At 44.3% G+C, this 23,158-nt stretch overlaps 1 protein-coding gene across 2 annotated transcripts in view; it reads left to right on the forward strand.

Annotated features, from left to right (window-relative positions):
- The window catches only part of ONECUT2 (one cut homeobox 2), a 57,872-nt gene extending 39,603 nt beyond the window's left edge, over window positions 1-18,269 (forward strand). Inside the window, exons 2-3 of one of the 2 annotated variants that reach the window (XR_003032384.2) lie at window positions 6,046-8,512; window positions 13,511-18,269. Coding sequence is in view for 1 of the 2 variants with exons in the window: in XM_024984466.2 (XP_024840234.1) it covers window positions 6,046-6,332 (287 nt within the window). In the remaining variant the exon portion in view is untranslated. Of the gene's footprint in view, window positions 1-6,045 lie in introns of both variants that reach the window. The other variant, XM_024984466.2, reaches the window with a different exon arrangement.
- The last annotated feature ends 4,889 nt before the right edge of the window (window positions 18,270-23,158 follow it).

Below are 23,158 nucleotides of genomic sequence, written 5' to 3' on the forward strand. Positions count from 1 at the left end.
TCGTGGGCCACAAAAGACAGGTAGTGTTATCCATCTGAGCTAATACTGTTCCTGCCCCAGAAGGGGAGGAAAAGTTCTGTAACCCCAATAGACAGCCTCGTTGCACGCAAATGACTTCTCCTGTCTTTGCCGTAGACATGAGCTCTCAAACTTCCATGGCCCACTTGGGGACCACTTCCCAAGAGAGGAAGGAAGATGGGGAATGGCTGGGGAATGACTCCCTCCTCCCATCCGGCAATACACACACACACAGACACACACACACACACACACACACACACACACACACACACACACGGCCCCGTGGCACGCCCTCCCTTCTCTCCTGGAAGAGGGAGGAGAAGAAGCAGACCCCAGCGCCGGCAGGAGTCCGAGCTAACCTCCCATCCTCTGGGAGCAGAGCTTACCTCGAGTGGGAGGAGCTCAGCTCATCCACACGGCTGATGAGCACCGTCTGTTGGGTTTCCAGCACATGTTCCTGGGCTGTCGGGAGCTACTTGGCATTTCCCGAGCTGTTGTGAGATGGGTATTTGACTGTAGCATGCAATGTTCTCACACCAAAACCGTTGACACTCTTGACTGTGCCCCTGGGCATAGCTGACTTTACATCTTGTCTGAGAAATTCTGAGGTTCCTGCCTTCATGCGAACTCCCAGATGTCGTTTGATCTGTCTGCTTTTTCTTAGACTCGCATAGCAGGTGTTTGCCCTCTTTTTGTACCTTCCTTCAGCTCCTGACCAACTGCTTTTGTAGGAATCATGGGGTGGCAGCTGCCAAGTGTCCGGACTTTGGGCATGTTACGTATTTGCTGCCTCATTCTTTTGGGCTTTTGGACTTGCCGTGCATTGTCAAACCACAAGCTGCAGCTTTGCATTCGTTGGTATCAGATCTGTTGGCTTTGGGAAGCTCTTGGGAAGGAATATACAGGATGTGTTGATCTGTTCTTTCTCTGCAGGCTGCTGAACGTTAAACTTTTAACATTTTGTCTCTTAACTCGTATATGGATATATCTTCAAATATAACCTGACAGGCCAACTTGGACCAGCATCAGCACTGCCTAATTACCCTCTTAAAAGCACAAATACACCCCACACCAGTCAGAATGACCACCATTAGAAAGTCTGTTAATACAAGTAGTAAATGCTAGAGCAGGCGTGGGAAAAAGGGAACCCTACCACACTGTTGGTGGGGGTGTAAATTAGTGCATCTGTGATGGAGAACAGTATAGAGGTTCCTTAAAAAACTAAAAATAGAGTTACCATGTGACCGTGCAATCCCACGCCTGGGCATATACCCAGAGGAACTGTAATTTGAAAAGATAGATGCACCTCCAGTGCTCACAGCAACACTGCTTACCATAGCCGAGACGTGGAGACAATGCAAATGTCCATCAGCTGATTAATGGATAAAGATGTGAGATGCATATGTGTGTGTGTGTGTACGTGTGCCACACATAATGTGCATTTACACACACAGTGGAATGCTACTCAGCCATAAAAAAGAATGAAACAATGTCATTTGCAGCAACATGGGGTGGTCCTAGAGATTATCATATTAAGTGAAGTCAGTCAGAGAAAGAGAAATATTTGATGTTACTTATATGTGGAATCTAAAAATCGATACAGGTGAACTTATTTACAAACAAAAATACATTCACAGACAGAAAGCAAACTTATGGTTACCAAAGGGGTTAACAGGGAAAGGGGAAGGAGAGTTAAGTTAGGAGTTTGGGATTAACATATACACACTGCTTTATATAAAATAAAGAACAGGGACCTACTGGACAGCATAGGGAACTAGATCCAATATCTTGTAATAGCCTATAATGGACAAATCTGAAAAAGAATATGTGTGTGTGTGTGTGTGTGTGTGTGTGTGTGTAACTGAATCACTTTTCTGTATACCTAAAACTGGCACAACATTGTAAATTAACTACACTTCAGTTTCTTAATGGGTTTTTTTAAGGCACCAATAAAGCATTATCTGAAGAATAATCAATACTGGTATGAAGGCTGAGGACTGTGTGATTAACCCAAAGAGAATGAATTGACTGAGGGTCTCAGCCGATGTTGGCAGAATCTATGTGGCCAGATCTTATTATCAGGCGGTTTCCCCACATCACTGTTTACTCAGAATCTTCCAAATGTGGGCTTGGCACCTGTGTCCCGGGAGGCTGGGGTGAGAACAGCAATCCAGGAACCTGAATTGGCTGTGGGGTCAAGCACACAGGCTCTCATGTCTCAGAAGCACCCTCAGAGGTTTGTGAAAGCTCAGATTCCAGAACCCTACCCCACATAGTGAGAGTCAGGATTTCTGGGGACAGACCCCCAGGGCTGCCCTGCAGATAGATTCTATTTAAGGGGCCAGGGGCATGAGTGCCATCTCTGTAGAGGACGAAGATGGGGAGACCCAAGGGCTGGACGCCTGCCCTGGGCCTGCAGCCAGCCTGGAATGTGACCTTAGCTCAGTCACTTACACCCTCAGGTCTCCACTTATTTCATTTTAAAGTAAGAATAATTCTTCCACTTACCTACCTTGGGATTCCTGGGGTAATGCAGCCAGAGGGGAGGTGGCATGCGCACACTTTGCCTCATGGAAGCCTCTACAGAGGTGAGCATCTTCCTTCCATTATGCTGATGAGGAAGACGGGCACTGGGAGGTTATGTCATTTACCGAGATGCCAAGTCTCGGAGGTAAAGGAGCCCAGATTAGAATCCAGGTGCTGGGCTCCCGAACATTTCATTCCATCAGGGTGCTCCTCTGAAACTCTGGGAGCCAGACAGATCCTTGTTCCCCTTCATGGGTCACAGCCTTGTCGTGGTGAAGTGGTTTGCATGACTCAGTGAAGCTATGAGCCATACCGTGTAGGGCCAGCCAACATGGACGGGTCACGGTGGGGAGTTCTGACAGAACGTGGTCCCCTGGAGGAGGGAATGCCAACCACTCCAGTATTCTTGCCGCGAGAACCCCATGAGCAGTGTGAAAAAGCAAAAAGACACGACACCGGAAAAGGAGCCCCTAGGGTTGGCAGGTGTCCAGTGTGCTGCTGGGGAAGAGCGGAGGGCAACTCCTCACAGCTCCAGAGAGAAGGAAGTGGCAGGGACAAAGCGGAAGTGACGTCGTGGAGGTGTGTCTGATGGTGAAAGTCAAGGCCAATGTAAAGAACAATATTGCACAGGAACCTGGAATGTTAGGTTCGTGAATCAAGACTGGACGTGGTCAAGCAGGAGCAGGATATGGACCAGCCACATCACCTGGGAGCTCATTAGAAATGTTGGGCCCCACCCAGGTTGACCGCCTCAGATCCTGCGTTTGAACAAGCTTTCCAGATAATCCCTGAGCAATTAAGCTTTGTTTTTTTAGTATCCATGTATTTAGGCTGCGCTGGGTCTTCATTGCTGCAGGCAGGCTTTCTCTAGTTGCGACGTGCAGGGGCTGATCTCTAGTTGCGACGTGCAGGCTTCTCACTGAGGCGGCGTCTCTTGGTGTGGAGCGCAGGCTCTAGGGCGTGTGGGCTTCAGTAGCTGTGGCACACAGGCTTAGTTGACTTGTAGCATATGGAAACTTCTGGACCAGGGATCGAACCCACGTCCCCTGCATTGGCAGGTGGGTTCTTAACCACTGGACCACCAGGGAAGTCCCCACTCTGAACTTTAGAAGCACGGTTGTAGAGGATTGCACTAGAGAGAGTAAGTTTACCAACACAGTTAAAGTAAATATCCAAAACTCAGCAAAAGTGTGACCTCCCAGGGATAATCAAAGAAGAAATCTTAACTGGGAAGTTCCTATGGGAGAAGAGTAACTGTAAGCTGTTTCAGCCGTTTCTGAGTTCCCATTGCAGGGCAAGTGCCCTTTATCTGAGAGAATCCAAGCTTTCCAAGAGATCGGGGTTTGGAATGAAACAAATTGTTTCTTATAGGTGTGTATATGTGGGCTTTCCTGGTGGCTCAGCTAGTAAAGAATCCGCCTGCAATGCAGGATAGCTGAGTTCCATCTCTGGGTGGGGAACATCCTCTGGAGAAGGGAAAGGCTACCCACTCCAGGATTTTGGCCTGGAGAATTCCATGGACTGTGTATCCATGGAGTCACAAAGAGTCACAACTGAGCGCCTTTCACTTTCATATGTGTGTTATGTTTAATTCTCAAAGGTAACACGATTACTTGTGGAAGTAAGAGAAGGAAAAGTCAGGAGGAGAGGGTTTAGTAGAGCTGACGTCGCCCAGCAGTTTTACGGAGGGCTCTCCTGCCCCTGCCCTTTTTCACAGCTTCTTACTTGTTTTAGGAGTGATCCCTTTATGGCTGATGGCATCTGACAGGGAGGCTGGCCAGTTGGGTCGGGGGGAGTTCAGCTTCCAGAATATCTTTCCTGTGAGTGTTGGTCCTCAGGTTAAATCCTAAGACCCCGCCGTTTGAAGGATGTTCCCCTGATACTCACACCGCAGCAGCCCCACTACAGCTCATTCTCCTTGCAGAATGCAGAGAGAAGAATGGCCTGACCCAAAGCTCAGAAGCAAGACTCACAAATCAGGGCTTTGAGAAGTCTGAAAAGGCTTCCAGACAGTACTCCAGACAGCTCGCCTTGGGGGAACGTCAGAAGAGTACAAGGAGAGCTCAGCTGGGGCCAGAATGTCCAGTAGGAGTTGATTCAGGGAAGGATGCTCAAAGCTAGACTTCTGCTCCCTCCTTGCCTTTCCTGGATTAGCTGTGTCTGTTGTTGTTCAGACAGACTAAGTTGTGTCCGACTCTTTGCGACCCCATGGACTGCAGCACGCCAAGCTTCCCTGTTCTTCACTTTCTCCCAGAGTTTGCTCAGACTCACGTCCGTTGAGTCGGTGATGCCGTCTAATCTAACCATCTCATCCTCTGCCACCCTCTTCAGCTTTTGCCGTCAATCTTTCCCAGCATCAGTCTTTTCCAATGAGTCGGCTCTTGAGGCTACACAAAAACCTTGGATGAGTGAGGTTTCTGTTCAGTGATTTTAGCGCGTGTTCTCGTGTTTAAATCTGTGACTTGTATGCACTGTACTAGCCCTTAGAGGTTACTTTTCTGGGACCCACTCTGTCTGTGAAATGTGCACATTCCTGAAAGAGTCAAGACACCACTTGTCCTCAGTATCCCAGGCATTCAGTTATATCCGCGGTTCCAAAAAGAGCCAGTCGGGAGCATCACACAGACCTGATGCCCGCCTTCCAGGAACGTGTAGGGTAAGGCGAGGCAGCAACACATATTAAAGTGCGCTGGCAGCCCAGGTGTGGAGACCTAGCTACTGAATCAGACACTCTCCATCTACTTATTCACATATCTAGGGCTCTAATCTGATCCTCTGTAAATGTGGGTTCTTCTGCCAACCTCAGCCCTGGTCTTCATGTACTGGCTTCACATCAGACCAGCCAAATTACAACTGGTTAAACCAACTTTTTCATGGACTTCCCCTCCCTGTTTGATTTTATGTTTTTTTTTTTTTTTTTTTAATTTTTTCTAAAGTCTAGAGGAAGGGGATTTGGGGTTGGGATGATGCCATCACTCCTTTCATTCTGTTCACAACTTTTTGAGTCATGTGGGTTGAAGGTTTGATTTCGAGAAATGACACCACTTCTAAGTTTTGACTCCAGAAAGTCGTTGTGGCTCAGCTCTCAGCAGTTCTAGAGGGAGACTGTGAAAGAGGAACTGGGTAACCAGGCTTCCCCCAGGGGAAGGGGTCCTTTTCTTCAGAATACCTGATTTCACAGATGAAGAGTTTTAAGGGGGTGGGGGTGGGGGGGTCAGGGGTGAAAGAGAAAGCAACAGGCGTTTGGTTCAAAAACCCGAGTGTGTAGAACAGCTCTGTTCTTTTCTCCTCTCTCCGTCCCCCCACTAACGGATGCCCTCCATCACGCAGAGATGAACTGGGAAGGCTGGTTACTGACAGCCAGGCAATTCACAGAATAAAGTTTAACGGTCTACATCCCCTCTGTGAGTCTGCCCCTGTTCCTTGGTGCATCAGCTCGGGGGGAGGACCGGGTCTCAGCCTCACCCTGACTCTCTGCTCTTTCTCTCCCCCTTCCAGCGTGCAAACGCAAAGAGCAAGAGCCCAGCAAGGACAGGAACAATTCCCAGAAGAAATCCCGCCTGGTGTTCACCGACCTCCAACGCCGAACGCTCTTCGCCATCTTCAAGGAGAACAAGCGCCCGTCCAAAGAGATGCAGATCACCATTTCCCAGCAGCTGGGCCTGGAGCTCACAACCGTCAGCAACTTCTTCATGAACGCCCGGCGCCGCAGCCTGGAGAAGTGGCAGGACGACCTGAGCGCGGGCGGCGCCTCATCCACCTCCGGCACTTGCACCAAAGCGTGACGGAAGGACTCTCAGCTGGGCACAAGTCGCCTCCCGACGAGGACAACCGATACCCAAAGAAAACGCAGAGGAAAGAGACACCGGATTCTTAGCTGGGGCCCTTCACTGGTGATTTGAAAGCACAATTCTCTTGAAACTTTTCTATTCTAGCTGTAATCATAGGCCAGGTGTTCTTTTTTGTTCGTTTGTTTTTAATGGCTATGGAATCCACATGCAAGCTGAAAACTAATCTCTTTGAACCGGACATTGTCCTCTGAGCGAGCATGCTAAGCACCCCAGGAACCCAAATGGGGCCGTCCTAGAGCAAGTCAATTCCAGCGTAAGGTCAGCCAATCAGGATTGCTTAGAATGTCAGCATCCCAGTTTGGGTTCTGTCAGCCTCTTGCAGTCAGCGTTCCCATGAGTTAATAGTAGGACTCTGGCTTGTATAAGGACTCTTGAGTTTGAGTTCCCAAGATGCTACAGTAAGAGAAGAATCTAGCAACAAGAATGACCTCATTTGCTTTCCAAGTGCTTAGCTTCATCAAACCGTAGTTCACCAACATTCACAGCCATAACATAAAAAACCATCCGAATGACAATTACTGAGCACAAGTTTTAAATATGGAAGTTTAAAAACAAAAACAAAAAAAAATCCAAGAACCTGTTTTTTCCCAACTCAGGCATCGTTTTCATTGAATGGTTTAGAAAGCTTTAAGTTGATCCAGTTTACAGGTTTCTTTTCCTTACCTCCTGGAAATCTCACATGGTCTTGGATCCATCAAAAAATAAAACAAACCAAGTCAGTTCACTTGAGCGCCAAGTATCAAGCACAACGAAGATAAATAGACAAGTGAGGAAGGTTCTGGATTCACTGCATCTGGATTTTCAAGACACCAATTGGGAAGTCAAGAGGGAATCATTGGGAATATGGCTTCAAGCACATTTTGCAGTTTGCTACAAATTCTGTTTGTACGTAATGAAAACGCACACTCAGGAGGCCAATTTAACTGTTATGGTATACGGAGCAAATGCAGCATTTTAAAAGATCTAGATTTTTTTAGATCATAAATGTATCCTTCTTGGTTATCCATCACCTGGTTCCTCCTATTGTGCATTATGACCACCACATAATACAGCCTCACGCTTTCAGATTTGGGTTGTTCCCTTGTCCACCCCATCAACAGGGATGTTTTCAGTGTTTCCTAGCAAGGGGAAAAAAGAATTCAAACCACCGAACATGTTGCTCATAACATCATCTAGTCCTGAATCTCTTTCATTATTGAATCATCCTAGCAGAACAGCTGAATAAATCTGGAGAAAAACACAGCACACCAAAGAAGCAGAATACTGCAAACCAAAGACATTTATTACTTGCCATTTTCTAGCCTGAAAAAAATACTGTGATTACTTTTAGAAGTCAGAAAACCTGTGCAACTCCAAATGGCTTTCAGCGCTCGCATTTGGCTCATCCCTGGGCCAACTGGACCGGCTACGCCAAGGATGTTAGCCAAGCCACCGAGCAAGTGGCTTTCCGGTTCCTGGCTGTCACCTTCCCACAGCAAGTGGAGGAGGGCCCACAGGACCCCAGGAGATTGCGACAGTCACCATGTGCATATTTACCAGTGAATGGCCCCAGGTGGGCACCACAGGGGTGTTCAAAGCAAGCCAAACGCTGCAATGATGCTTTACAGACACTTGAGACTGACTTTTTTTATGAATTACTTAATCGAAACCAAAGAAACTTTTTCTGCACCTACTTCTGCAACAAACAAAACTGTCCCATTGAAATGAATAAAGAAAAACGGACATCCATGAAAATCCACCACCACCAAGATGGAAGCACGCCAGAAAGGAAAAAAAAAAAACAGAAACAAAAAACATCGAGACACACTGTGTTCGAACGGACCTCTTGGGACATTTTTTGGAAGCAGATTTTTAAAAAGGGTTTGAGACAGGAAGAGAAATAAGGAAGAGCCTCCGTGGCTGCTGCTCCATCCAACGACTCACGCGGTAATCTTAAAGGTGAAGATTGTCTTTAATTTGTGCCTATGCAGTTTTTCAAAAGAACACGGAACAGAGCAACAGAAACCTCAACAGCTACAATACCAAAGATGAGGATTTCTCACACCTTTGCTTCAGTTCATTATCCCCTCTTGCCTGGCTTAAATACTAATAGCGCCATTGATCTGTGTGTAAAGGTAATCAATTTTGTTTCTGAGCAACGAGAGGAAAGGGTCATTTATTTGATTTTATTGTTTGCCTATCATTTTGTTTTATGGCTTTCTACCCAACATGGAATCTCTCAGAAGATTCCATGGAACTCCACTTTAAGATGTTGGGGGTACTGAGCAGTTCTCTCTGCTCAGCAGAGCGTGGGGAATCTTACTGTCACTTGAATGTTCTTTGCTTAACCCTCCCTTACTCTTGGTTCCTTCTGTGTTCAGAGTCTCATCATCAAGGGAGGGAAGGAGAGTGAGGGTCAGGAGTAGGGGTCTTGGGGACGCATCCTCTCCCGAGCCACAGAACCAAAGAATTTGTAGAGGAATTGACAAGCCTCATCTTCATGTGATTGCTACATCCTAACAGGGCTTCATTTGGGGGTGGGGGGAGACATGTAAAAATGATTGTCAGTTTCTACTTTTCTATTAGCTTTTTAAAAAATCAGCTGTAAAGTTGCATTTCTAAAGAAAGAGATATATATAATATATGAATACATATATAGATTCAACTTGACATTGGTGATAACCCAAAGTTATTGCTGTTCAAATTCACGTCTTGTTTTTGTCAAGTGCTTCATCACTTAAGTACTCAGTTCAGAGCTTTGCTCATTTCTCATGCCATCCCAGAGTGTGGATGATTTAGAGTAGTCTGATTTCTGTGAAAATTCCTGGGAAAGGTTGAAAGTCAAGTTCAAGCATTTCAACGTTTTAACGTGTTGATAAATGGGTCCATGGGACAAATGAGTGTTATTTGTATTTCGAGTCATCTCTGTTCTCTGTCTCAGCCATGATCAGGGTGGTGAGTGACGTCCATCCACCATGGCCAGGGAGGTGGGTATTCGTCTTCTCTAACTGCTGGGGAAGCTCAGTGGTCCGTTCCCACCAGTTACAGAGATGAGGCCAGCCCAGACACGTCTTCTTCAGGAGCCCTGTCCCATCAGGGTGTTCGAGATGCCCCTCAATGAGTAGATCCACCGAAGGGACTTCTTGCAGAAGTCCAGCTCCTGCTGCAGTGGGTTCACCAGGTTTCCTCAGGGTGGTAATGGCCGATTTGTTTAGACAAGCCCGTGTGCAGCCACGGCTGGCACTGGGGTGAGGCAGTGGTGTTGGGGGTAGGGGTGTCTCAGTCCTGGAGAGCAAACACAAGGCAAGGAGTAGGGAGGATCCCCGATTCTTGCTTGGAAGACCTGTTGTCTGTGGTGCCAGCCCCTTGCCCCTCCACATCAGTCTCCCTTTGCAGAGGCAGCAGCCTGGAGCCACGACAAGAAAGTAACTTTCCGTGGCTTTTATAATCATCCTACCCGGGGATGTTCCTTGACTTTGCCCTGTGTTGCTTTGTCTCTTGCTCATTCTCCATGTCTCCTTTGTCAAATGACCAAGAAAAGAGCATATTTCAGCAGGGGAGTGCTCCTATTGGGTTGATAAAAGCAAATTTCAACTTGGGCATTTCTTAATGAATCTTTGTGACTCATGGCCAATGGAAATGCTTGTTCTTCCCGAGACTGGGCTGAGGAGCGAAGCCTGCTTGGTTTGGTTAGTGATTCTTTGGCATGCCAGTCTCAGCATTTGGGTCTCTGGTGTCCTCTGAAGATGTCTACACTGAAAGAGGCTGCCTTCGTGGCCTGAGATTTCAACCCTGGTCCAACCAAGTGTAGACACATATACCCTCAGTGTTCCTGGGGACCACAGGGAGATATCATAATGTAAAAAAAAGGCAAGAACTTCCCTCCGGGGTTTTGATAAATGTCTCATAGCAAATAATGCCATACCAGAGAGAAGTGCTTGCTTCTGAAAAATTATTTACGTACATATATAAATACATGTGTGTGTCTATATATTTGTGTATTGAAAAGTTAAGTCCTACAGAATTTCAATTTGTTAAAAATGTGAAAGAAAGAAGAAAAAACCCTGCAAACTGAATTATAATGGAATTTGACCCACTATGTCTTTCCTCAAGCATTTAAAAACTTAGGTTACCAATTTTAGAAAAAAAAACTCTTTGGACTTAGTTATAGTTTAGGATCCATTTCCTCAATCCAAGAAAAATTCCAGGCATTAGCAATGAAAAGGGCAGGGCAGAGTGAAGGGACAGTTCCAAACCAAATTCACATTCTTGAGACAATGGAAATCCAAAAGCTATTGGCTGGAAAATTCTTTATTTCTTTGGGGAAATAGGTTTGCCTCCGTTTTTGTTTTCAATGTGATTTTTGTTCTGAGGATGTAGTTCTTTCATTCCAGGAAACTTTTATTTTAAAAAGAGCCAATATATTTCTTAAAAAAAAAAAAGAAAACAGCAACAACAACAAAAACTCATCCACAATATTTAAAGGCCTTTCCAAAATGTAAAATAGCATGTAGGTTGTAACACTTAGCAGTACAGGTGGGAATAAGGCAGGTGCCCTGACACTTGGGAGAAATCACCTCTGCAGGGTCTCTTTTCCTGAGGGCTCTGGAAATTCAAGCTTATTTTCATCTCTAGCTAAAATAAAATCAAAATTAGGAGTAAATCTGATACACACACACGCACATTTTTGTTAAGTCAGACAATGTATTTCAGAGCCAAACATAAATGCCTTTTAGATGGTCAGCCATTTTTCTTTATGCTGGGTGTCCACCTATTCATGCTGATATATTAAAGTTAAACGGCTTTTTGAAAGATATGACTGCCACCTGGGTGCAGGGGAATGCTTTCCCAGTTTTGAAAGTGCTGGTAGAATTATAGACATGTCCATTGATTGCTGTTCCTGAAGCATCGTGACAATATACCTTTGTGGTGAACTCTGATTTTCAGGAGGCTGTATAGTAGAAGTAGGAATTTCTTAAAAATAGAAAAAGAGCAGGCTGGGTTCCAGTCTTATTGAAGAATAATGGAGTATATTAAAAAGTAGAGAAAAAGATGATCCATGTGGTCAAGCAAGGTTGACCCCAAAGCCCAAACCCAAGTACTGTGACAGTAACTGTCACGATTCCTAACCAATCAGAGCTGATTTTTTGTTGTTGCTGCTGCCAATGCCTTTTGGTTCAGACTAGTTAGCCTACAGTAAGAGCAAGTGAAACGTGGTAGACAGAAAAGGGATACAGTTGGTTTGCCTATAACGTTCTGATGTTTACTTGTAAGATTGGAGAGCTTTTATACATTTAGCAAAGACCAAGTCGCCTCTACAGCAACAGCAGATTCTAGTTTTCAAATAAGGCCACAAAATCCTTACTAAAAGAAGCAAGTGTACCGAGTTCACTGTATAAATCTTACCTAGTTAATGATGTTGGCTTTAAATATGGCTGTCCCAATGCCTATTTTCTACCTATGATTTTTTTTTTCTTTCCAAGGGCCAAGGGGAGGGAGGGTTGGTTTATTTGTTTTAGAAAGTCTCAGAATTGGTTATAAAAATTTTTTAATGTATTAAAATGACATAGAGCCTCCCTTAGGTAGGCCCTGAACTTACAGTTGAGGCTGATGGGCTGTTCCGTGAACCCCACGGGGACCGGAAGTCTTCCTGTTCTCAGATACCAAAAAGGCTCTGACAGCCAGAGGCAAGTGAAAGCTGGAGCCTAAGCTTTCCTTACTGGTGTTGAGTTTAGTTGCCTGGAATTAACCAGTTCATTCCCTTTTAATGGAGGAAAAACACACATGGCTACAGATCTGTTCATTCCACAGAAGTCTTCTACTCTGCTCCAGCCTTAGCAGAGATATTTCCCACCGCATAAACCTTGGTAGACACATTTGCCTAATCCTTGTACCGTCTTCAGCTTGAGTGTATACAGATTTAGACGCCTCTTTCACCATGTATTCTCAAAGGCATCTTATAGCAACACCCATGGCCTGTGAGTGTCCACACTGCACAGACACCTCCGTACATCCAGACATACTGTCCCTGTCACAATAAATACGTTTTCAATGGTCGTTTGACATATATGTGGTACTTCTACAGTGTACACTGTTTTTATTATTTATTGTAACATTGAAAACCAAAATGCGGGGTGGGGGGGGAACATTCCAGCATCTTCATTCCCTACACTTGGAATTCCACTCATTTGGTCACATCCAAGGTAAACTCAGCTTTCAAGAAACCTTGCATTTTATTTAATCATCTGTGTAAGAATGACACACGTGCTTGATGACTTCGGTTGAATAGCTTTATTCTGGATCTTTCATTAACTAAAGCTAAATCCAAAGACCTGAAAAAAGAACACACACCCCCAAAAAAAAGGAAAAGGAAGGAAAAAGTAGCAAAGTACGAACTAATAAAGAAAAAAGTGGGCTCTGGTTTCCAGGGTTGAGAAAATGGTGATGTGGTCGTGGGGGGGCTGTGTCAGCTAGAGGGAGGGACATGGTGATTTTTTTTTCATGCTTGTCACATTTAAATGGTCTTTTTGAATGTGAGAAAGTTCAGAGGTTATAATTTTCTGCTTTATTTTCATTTAGACTGTGGAACGAGGCTATACGTTTTGTCCATTGAAAAATGAAGACAAAGAAACCTTTTTTTTTTCCCGTTATCTCTTTGGGTTATAACCCAACAAGCTAAGTACCATTAATGTAATTAATTTATTTAAATTAGTTTTTAGCACACTGAATGTATAGGATTTTGATAATTACTTAATCTTTCCTTACTCTGATTTTACTCTTTGTGCTTATTTATCAGAACCTAAACCAACGGTGCATCAGAGATGCGCAATCCCTTTTAGAATCCCCTTGAAGGTCTGCTTTATAAAGCAGAGAAATTCTGTTACAGACAGGGAAGAAATACAGGTTACAAAAAAAACAATTGAGGTATTTTTCTTTCTTGAATTAACTTTGAAAATAGTTTAAGTAACAGTGATTAAATTATTTAAGTTCGCAGCCCCACCTGGTACCAAGCGAACTTCACCTTTTAATTATTGGGGCCCTCAGAGCCTTCATATTGTAACTTATTTATTTAACTTATTCAGCATCTGCAAAAGGTGCACGATGTAGTTTATATTTTTTATTTAAAACAACAGAAAGCACTGCAGTTTGTTTGCTGTCAGACGGACAACAGAGCAAAGTTTGTGGACAAGCAATGACTATTCAACCCGAACCTGTGCATTCAGAAAACGCATGCTGAGACCCTGCTTCACCAGCCTGGATTTCGGGGCTTCTGTACAGAAACTGGAATAATAAATTAAAAAAAAAAATCAGAACAGCAAAAAGAAACCCTTACACTAGCTGCTTCCAAGAATGAAGTCTGTGTGTGTGTAAAACAACAAACAAAAAAGGAAAAAAAAAAAAGCAGAAAAAAGAAAAAAAAAAAAAGGAAAAACTTTCTATTTCTAGTGAGAACCAAAGAAGGCTACCTCACTGACTTTTTCCATTTGTAATTTTAATCGTGTTGATGACACCAAAGATACCAAAGATTTCTTTCTCTGTGCGGTCTGCATTCTGCTTGTGCTCTTTTATAATTTTAACTCTTCTCTCTGACGTATGGCATGTATGGCCACAGCTCAGATACCCCAAAGAAATAGTTAATCTATGCGACAGTGGCTGCTGATCGGGAAAGGGATGTTTTCTGTGTTTTTCTTCATGCATTCGCTGTCCCGCCCACGTGTTCAGGATGCGTGTTCAGATGTTGCCGTCACTGGGTCCTGAAATTCCAGATTGATGAAGAAGCCTGGTTGAAAGTGGCCTTCGGTCCCAGCCACGACCTCTGTGCCCTGCTTTGGAGCTGCCACAGTTGAGATTTCCAATAATAAGAATCCTAATCATTGGACGGTAGAGCTGGAAGGGACCTTAAGAAGTTTTTAGTCCAGCCCCTGGAGGCCCAGAGGAGTGAAATAGTTACCCGACGCAAGTAACTGACCCAGAGGCAAAGCCCAGTCAAGCCTCTGGGTCACTACTGTGTTCACGCCTCGAGCGCCTCTGCCTGAGACGGGCCACACGTTGGAAAAAGGAGGAGGGCTTGGAGCTTGTCATGGACATTTTTACCCGGTAGAAATAGGAACAGGTATTTTGGTATCTGTCTAGCTAGAATCTCAACATAAAGTCACATGAGATCAGTTGCTTGTAAATGTGGTTAGCCTTGATCTATTAGAGCTCACAGGGGGGTTTTTGCCCTGGAAGTACACGCTGTTCCATTGAGATCACTGTTGAACCTCCTGCCTCCAGAGTGTTGTAAAGACAAGCTTCTGATTCAGTGAGAAGAGAAAATTCATTCTTGGTCTGCTGAGTTGAATTGTTATGCATATTTTTATTTGCATAAAAATAAAAAATGCATAAAATTTGCATTTGTCAGTATTTGTCAGAGAGGGGAATTCGATCACCATTTATACGTGTGACATTTAAGCTGTTCAGCTTTTCCCTTTTCCTCTTGACACAATACATCGTTTCGAGGGCACCTCTGTACTTATGAGAGAAGTTTAAGCCATGTATCATCGGATGCTGAAACATTACTCATTAGGAACAAAAGATGACCACAAAATTTCAGAGGAATCAATTTGCCAGTTTAGGAAACAAGTGCTTAAAGTTACTTCTCTTTTCCCTTCTTACTCATGAAGTGAATTGGTCTTAAGTTTCTTTTGAGTCAATTAACTGATTAATTCACCACTAAGATTCAGTCACCAGAGTGATTTGTACATGAGCAAGGTGAAATCATTCTCAACTGTTGACCAAATGAGTTTCAGACATATGTGAAGATCAGCCTCCAGTCTGGTTGTTTATTGGATACTAGTATTTTGCATTTCAACTAACGTAGTTCTCTTTCAGCTTTTTAAATGACCATTTACACAAAGAAGCTAAGGAGGGAAAAGACCAGTCAATTCCTCCAATCCACGCATGGATGTGAGTATAGCTAGTAGAGGAAATTAGAAGCTAGACTGACAGATTTGAAGATAACACTCAGTTATCCCTTCCTGTAGTTTCCAAACAGTGTACTGACCCATGTGAATCTTCTTTCCGGTCCAAACAGGCTCCAAGCACCATCTGTCCCCCCATACCAGGCAAAGGTGTAAGGCCTGACTTTCAGATAGCAAATTGCTTTGGTTTTCTTCCCAAATTCCTATTGAAGTAGCATTCTCCGAATACCCGGGAGACAGGTGTTCTCCCAGACCAAGACGATCTGGTGGTTGAGCAGCGAAGTACTCTGTAAGCCAACACCGCCTTCCCCAGCCTTCTGACCACCAAGCCCCTAGAAGAGGGAGTGCAGGGAGACGGATGGCAGCCTGAACACAGAAAACAGCCCCGGTTGGCAGACCCTTCCTCAGCAATTCCCCCCTCAGCCTCATGCTTCACTTGCAAAGTGTGATGTAACCACGGGACGAGTGCCTTGCTTGAACCAAAGCAACGATTTAGCCAGTCTGGACTTCTCTGTGCTTTTTTTTAATCCTTCCTGTGAATACCTCAGCTTCCACTGGGCCTCCATACAGTAAATTGGTGGGCTTATTGTACTGTGGTGCTTTGCAATGCAACCCTGCAAACAACGAGATTTGTACTAATACCAAAGGTTCTTTCTCTGTCTCTCCTCTGCCTCCCCTGTTCTTCTCCCTTTTCTAGTTCTTCACGGTTCCAAAGCTTTAATATGAACCTGGGCATGTTGGCAATGCAGACCGCGCAATTCCTTACCGAATTTTCTCAGATATACCTCATAGATAATAGTGTTTAGAGTAATGTTATTATAGCGTATGTAATAAATTATTCACTGTTTCTTTTGGTAACTGTGATTTAAAAAAAGAAAAAAGAAAAAAAAAAAAGCTTTATACGTTTTAGGTTGTGCTTTTGTAATAGATGAAAAGGTGAGCTTAAAAAAAAATGTATGGTTTTCACCCCCCCCCCTTTGAATTTTATTTATTCTGGATTGGGGAAAGTTGCAGAATGAGCCCAAAGTTTACAGTTTCATATTTTGCTGAAGAAACAATCTGTGTTCATTTGCTCTGTTGAAAAAAAAAATTTATTATTTTCTACATTTGTGCTACTTGGTCTGAACAATTAATTGTTCTGTGTTAACAGTGTAGTATTATAATTAGCAACTGCCAATCAGTGCTATAATTTTATGCATGAGGCTAAAAATTTAGCAGTGTGATGCATTGTGGTCTTAAATAGCAACGGTTTTCATTTTGAACTAGATCTTCCCCTTTGGTTCATGGACTTGATGTATGCATGGGCGCCAAATTGTTCATTAGTGGTTGTGGAACGGTTGTGTATACATTAAACTGTGAAAATGTACACAGTTCAGCCTCAGACAGTGGTAATATTGGTTTTATTGGGAGCTGTCTCACCTCGAAAATACCTTGACCTCTGTTGGGATTTCAAACCGAGTCAGACTCAATCGAGTTCACGTGCGAGGAGAAGGGTCGTTCCGAGTCTGAGCTCGCCACCTCGCATCCCCCAGATTCTCATAACCCATTATCTCACGCCATGCGAGAGGAGCTTGGAAACGAGCACTGAAAAACAGCTCTGCATCTTAAGTTCCCACAAGAGAGTCCTTTTGACTTTCTGCTCCTGACCTCAGACATAACTGGCCACCTGTATGGAGATGCAGATCGACCCAGGACTCGCCTCTCCTGGGTCTTTGCTTGGGGATGGCCACTTCGTGCTCGATTTCCTAGAAGAAGACTGGAGTATTCTGTCAGGGCAGTTCAGATGGCGTCAGTATCATTCATTGTTCTCTGGGTTCTCTGTCCCTTTTCCTGGACAACGCCACCAGCTGTTCCAGTTTTTGGGGGGCAAAGATAGATGGCCATTCCTAAAAGCTTCACCTGTGCACCCATATCATGGATTTTCCTCCCTAGAGTGAGAGATGGTTCTAGCTTACTCTTTTCTGCCCAACAATGTTGCATCTATCCTAAAGCGGGTATAAGAAGTTTTGAAACCTAGTTTAGTAAAACCTTCTTTGTATAAACTCCCTAATTATCTGAGGCCCCTATATTTCTCAAAAAGTATTTTCACTTGCAGTGGATTGGGCAAACTCGTTCTTTCTTATTTTGGGTCCCGAGGCCCATTCTCAAGTTTCATACCTATTCCCCCAGTCAACATGCTTGACATAAAACCAAATCAGTTGCCAAGCACACTTTGTTTTGCATAGGAGTGCAGCTTAGGAAACAGCAGTGGGAAGGCCGCAGCCCGCTCTGCAAAATGTTGGAAATCACCCCACGGTAGCACATTGATATGACCATCCATGAGAATATACTGAAAATGCGCTTTCATTAATAATGCCAAGAAACATTTTATTTGGCCTTATAAAGTAGATCGTGATAATGAAAGCTTTGTAATAGATAGTCTTGATTTCTTCCCTTATTAATCTGCCAAAGACAGGAATGGATACAAGAATTTTAAGTCGATTTTTGTTGACCATTTATGATTGTAATCGTGTTTAATCTTCCAGAAAGCTTTCTATGTTCTTCCGCCGTAAAACCAAATGGATGTTTCAGTCAAGTTCTCCTCACCCTCACAAACCTACACACGAATCCTTTCGAAGCAGGTATTGTAGAATCTACGAAATTCAAATGTATTTTAATCCGAAGTAAACAGAGGAGTGTCTGAGACATGAGTGTGCCCAACAGTTTTTATTATGAGAGACGCATGGGTCTGGCTTATTAACTAGCATTTGCCAAGAAGACTTGTCTTATGAAACTCGAGGTATATTTTGTTATGCCATTTTATGTCCTTTTTTTTAAAAAAAAAAAACTTTGTGGAAAGTGATATGTTGAATCAAGTGTAAGCTGAGTTTTCCAGACAACTGAAGTAGCTACATCGTGAATGTTATTTTGTTATTAAAGGGTTTTTACTCAATGCTTGTGCCAGTGGATGTCCTTTTCCTTGGAGACACAGAACTATGGAAGTGCCTCACCTGGGCCTGGGTTTCCCTCCTGCTCTCTTGGGGACATGTGGGCCTGGCCTGGGAAAGGAAGGTCATGGGCTGGAAGGTAGAGTTTGGCTCTAGGGCACGTGAATGTGAGAGTGTTCGTTGCTCAGTCGTGTCCACCTCTTTGCAACCCTGTGGACTGCAGCCCGCCAGGCTCCTCTGTCCATGGAATTCTCCAGGCCAGCGCACTGGAGTGGGTTGCCATTTCCTCAAGATCTGCATAACTATCAGCTTTGAAGAGAGCTGGGTCCAAACTTTCTAACCTCACTCTCTGGACCCCAACAGTTCTCTGACATCCCTTGGCCTTAAGCACATGCCGGCATGAAGGCAGACCCCAGTTCTTACAGGAAAGGCCAGGACGTCAAAATAGCCATCCTGAATCCTCGGTCGCCCACCGGACACTCACCTGTCCTCAGGCGGGGCTCCGCCAGCCAGGGTTGTGGGTGGCCCATCTGGTTGGCTTGACCTGCGCCCTCACTGTGCTGCAGGGGTCCGGGTCCCACACTGCAGTGGGGCTCATTTAAGTCAGAGCCCCCCACGTCACCCTTCCTCTGCACCCTGGTTTAGTGAATCCATCTGTAGATTTTACAAACAATTATTTGGAGAACAAAGAGAGGTATGAATGGGTTTTCCTGTTGTTTTGTTTCCAGTTTATATTTTGGCTATCCCCAGTTCTTTGATCTGGAAAATAGACGAGGGGAAAGGAGATGTCGGTGCCTCTCTGCCTGGCCCCTCTCTCGGGGGACCATGCACGTTGCCCGTGTTACTGGTTTTTCTTAGAGGACAGGCTGAACCACAGCTATGGAGCCAACCAAAAACATGGCCCATTGATGCCTACTTTAATCTCTGTTTGAAAGTCCTCTTCAAAAGTCTATACAATGTGGGGGCTTCCCCCGTCTCCCTTGCACGCGTGCGTGCAATGCGTGCTAAGTCGCTTCACTTGCATCCAACTCTGTGCGACCCTGTGGACTATAGCCCGCCAGGCTTCCCTGTCCATGGGATTCTCCAGGCAAGGATACTGGAGTGGGTTGCCATGCCTTCCTCCAGGGGATCTTCCCAGCCCAGGGATCAAACCCACATCTCTTAAGTCTCCTGCCTTGGCAGGCGGATTCTTTACCACTGGTGCCACCTGGGAAGCTTTCATCTCCCTTGCTTTGATCCAATTTGGCATTTAGCTAAAGAATCTGATTATTATGTAGCAAAAATTTTTTCAGATTATGACAGGAAACCTGCTACCTGGACATCAGAGTTAACTCTTCAAAGACCATCCAGCTGTTGAACAGGTAGTCATACCATTATCAGATACTTCCTTGAAGCTAGAATATTATTTCCCTTCTTTACTATGTCTTTTTGTGTTACACAAGTCTAAATGGGGCCAGCAAACTTCATACCGTGAACGGTTATAATGTACATGTTAATTCACTTCAGTCGTGTCCTACTCTTGGTGACCCTATGGACTGTAGCCCACCAGGTTTCTCAGTCCATGAGGTTCTCCAGGCAAGAACACTGGAGTGGGTTGCCATTTCCTTCTCCAGGGGATCTTCCCCACCCAGGGATCGAACCCACGTCTCTTACATCTCCTGCGTTGGCAGGCAGGTTCTTTACCACTGGTGCCACTTGGAAAACCCACAAGAGATTATAAGATACCTGGCAAATTGGAATTCCAGAAACAAGAAGATAACCTTCCCACTGAGAAAATGATAAAGAACGTCTGCATTTGGCAGGCAGGAACTGAGAGGATACAGACTTAATCTTGGTGTTGGCTCCTCTTCCAACCCACACCTCCAATCACCAACTCTTATTTTCACTCACTCAGTCCGAGAGCCATTGAGTCTCCTCTGGTCTCAGATGCCAAAGAACTTCGTAAAGATGGTTTGGAATTGACCAGCATCCCCATTAGTTTCCTTCTTCATCCTTTGCTTTTCTTCAAGAAGGTGTTTCCCCGGACTGCAAAGAAAAAGCCTGGCCTTTTTTTTCACCCTTCTTATTCTAATATTTCTACCCAAATTAATATTTTACTGGCACAGGTGCTGAAGATTCTTACTTGGTCGATGACTTCTTACTAGAGAAACTGTCCTTCCACCGAAGTGAGTGAGAACAAGTTCCAATGTCTTCCATCGGTTTTTCTTCTCGGGATCAAATCAGTTAGGGCTCTTTTCTCCCTTTGGGCCCTGATGACCTCAGAGGTGTTAAATTTGGATATTAAAAATGTCTTTTAATTTCACAGGCTGGCCTGTGGGTCTTGAATCCTTCTTTCCAAGCTGTTGGTTGCTGTATGATTTTGAAAGTGACTAAAATGAGAGAAGGAAGGGGAAGGACAGAGAGAAGAATTTGTCCCAGCTCTATTTAAAGTTTTAAAAGGGGAAGAAAAGACTCATTAAGTCACAGACAAATGGCTTTACCATCAGAGCCCATGCTTAGTCATGGGCCTTCTTGGTCAGCTTTTCCAGAAACCCAGCCCTTTAGAAATCCAGGTACCTTTGCTAGGTCTCCACCCAGATTCTAAGAGAAGGGATCAGAGAGTCACATACATACCTCTTGCTCGGGTTCCTTGCTTTTACAGCTATTATCTCCAAGAAAATCATGGAGGAAAACTTTAAACTTTTACTTCTGGTCAAAGTAAAAGTGACCTCTTTTATTTTAGGTAGGAGACCTCACCTCTCCTACCTAAAATCAGGAAAACACACTCCTAAAATCTGCATTCCTTTCTGTTTTGAAAAAAAAATCACACACACTAGTTAATTCACATTATTTCCTTTTAACCCTCAGCTATACTGACAAAGCATACTATCATCCAGATTTTGCCCCATCTCGGACCTGTTAAGGCCGACGGTGCTGAAAGATTTTCCAGGGATGGTCAACAGGGTGGATGTTTGGTGGCTGCCCTGAAATGCTGGTGAGGACGAGAAGCACACCACGCTCGGGGCTGCTCACCCCTTGATAAGCTCCCAGTCCTTTGGAAGATTTGATTGAATGTTAATTGCATTTTCAGTTCTGCTCATTTCCCACCCTGGTGTTTTGTCTGCAACATTACTTACACTGGATTCTTTCTATTTTTATTCCTATCATTAAATGGTAGTGCTGTAAATTCTGCAATTAATGTCAAATAAACTGCTTTCATTCACTGACCATGTCTCAGCTGGCCTCTTTCTCTTTTCATGGGAAGGTCTGAGTGTCCTTCTCCCTGCTGCCTCCCGTTGTGGTTTCAGAAAGAACAGTCAAGTTGTTCTGCTTCGTAAGACAGCAACTTCTTACCTCTTAAAGGATGCAAGGCAGGTTTTATCATCACCAGATCTGTCATCCCTGCCATCGGTTACAAAGGGTTAGGGATGCCCCTGTAAAGATGACCTTATTCTTAATCCACAGAGATTAAAAAAAAAAAAAATAGCGGTAACTCATCCTAACTTTATCCTTATACAGATTCCATATGAGCATCAGATTCCATATGAGCCTCCTAAACCAGAAATGGAACATAGGTTCCTTTAGGAATCAGACCTCCCTTGCATTCCCCCAGGTTCCAAGTGAGAAATTTTGTGGATTCTTACATTCTGTGAAGGCAAGGGAAGACAGGAGGGGTTCTCCAACCTATCTTAATACCTTTAATCTTACTAGTCACCAAAGTTCATTGGTCACATTTCTCACAATAGTTGATAGGCTACAATTTTCACCATTAAGATGTTACTTCTGGCATTCAGTGTGCTAATTAGCAGAGCCTGGCACGGACTGAGATATGGATGGCTGAAGCACAGATGTGAGCAGTGGCTGCCCGGGATTAAGACCCTTTAGGAAGCATGTTCCTGCACACCCTTGATGAGGGCAGCTTACTGCGCCCAGACTGAAGCTTGAGCACATGCACTACACCACATTCTCCGTGCTCAGCCTGCTACGGTAAGCCAGGGTCATTATGACAACAGTTCAGCCCTTATTCACATCCTATGTTAGGAAAGATTGGAGAGTATATGTTAATTTCCACATAAATAATGATACATACTTTACACTGGCATTTAAAAACTACTTCTGGGGACTTGGTCCAGTGGTTAAATATCCATGGTTCTTAACTGCAAGGGGCACAGGTTCAATCCCTAATCAGAGAACTAAGATCCCACATGCCATACAGTGCAGCCAAAAAGGTAAACAAAATAAAAATTACTTTTCTATTCCTTTACTTATTCATCTTATTTTTCCTGCAACCGGTAGTACAGGTATTATTCTTCTCATGGAATAATTAAGTGCAAACAGTTTCATACTCACCTAATAATAACAACTCACACAGATGGATAGTTATCATGTATGAGATATTGTGCAAAACATTTGACACCATTTATCTCATCTTGTTCTCCCAACTGCCTTGTAAGGCAGGTACTATAATTATCTCCACGTTACAGATGAAGGAACAGGTATTGAGAGATTAGGTAACTTGCTGTGGGTCACTCACGAGGCAGCCTGACTCCAGGGCTGAGCTCTTATACCTGCAGAGTTTCCTTGGGTTAACTGCAGAGTTGAGTAATCACAGCCTGGGGCTCCTACGCCTGGGTTCTTTCAATAGGAAGTCCTGTTCATTAAGCAGCAGAGATGGGTGGAAGTGAAGACCAGCAGTTCAAAGGTCCTTCTAGCGTCTCCACCAGGTGTGTTCACAGCTGAACACTCGTTTTGTTATGACTGAGAAGTTGCTCACAGCTCCAAGTCTCCATTCTGCTCTTGGGAACTCCATCTAGGACATTCGTGTGGAACTCCATGGAGATGACAAGAAATGATTTGGGACTTCCCAGACCACAGAGAAGCCTACGGAAGTGCAGGTAAGATCTCACTGTTGGCT

Source organism: Bos taurus, chromosome 24 (assembly GCF_002263795.3).
Source record: "Bos taurus isolate L1 Dominette 01449 registration number 42190680 breed Hereford chromosome 24, ARS-UCD2.0, whole genome shotgun sequence".
Classification (NCBI taxonomy): Eukaryota; Metazoa; Chordata; class Mammalia; order Artiodactyla; family Bovidae; genus Bos; species Bos taurus.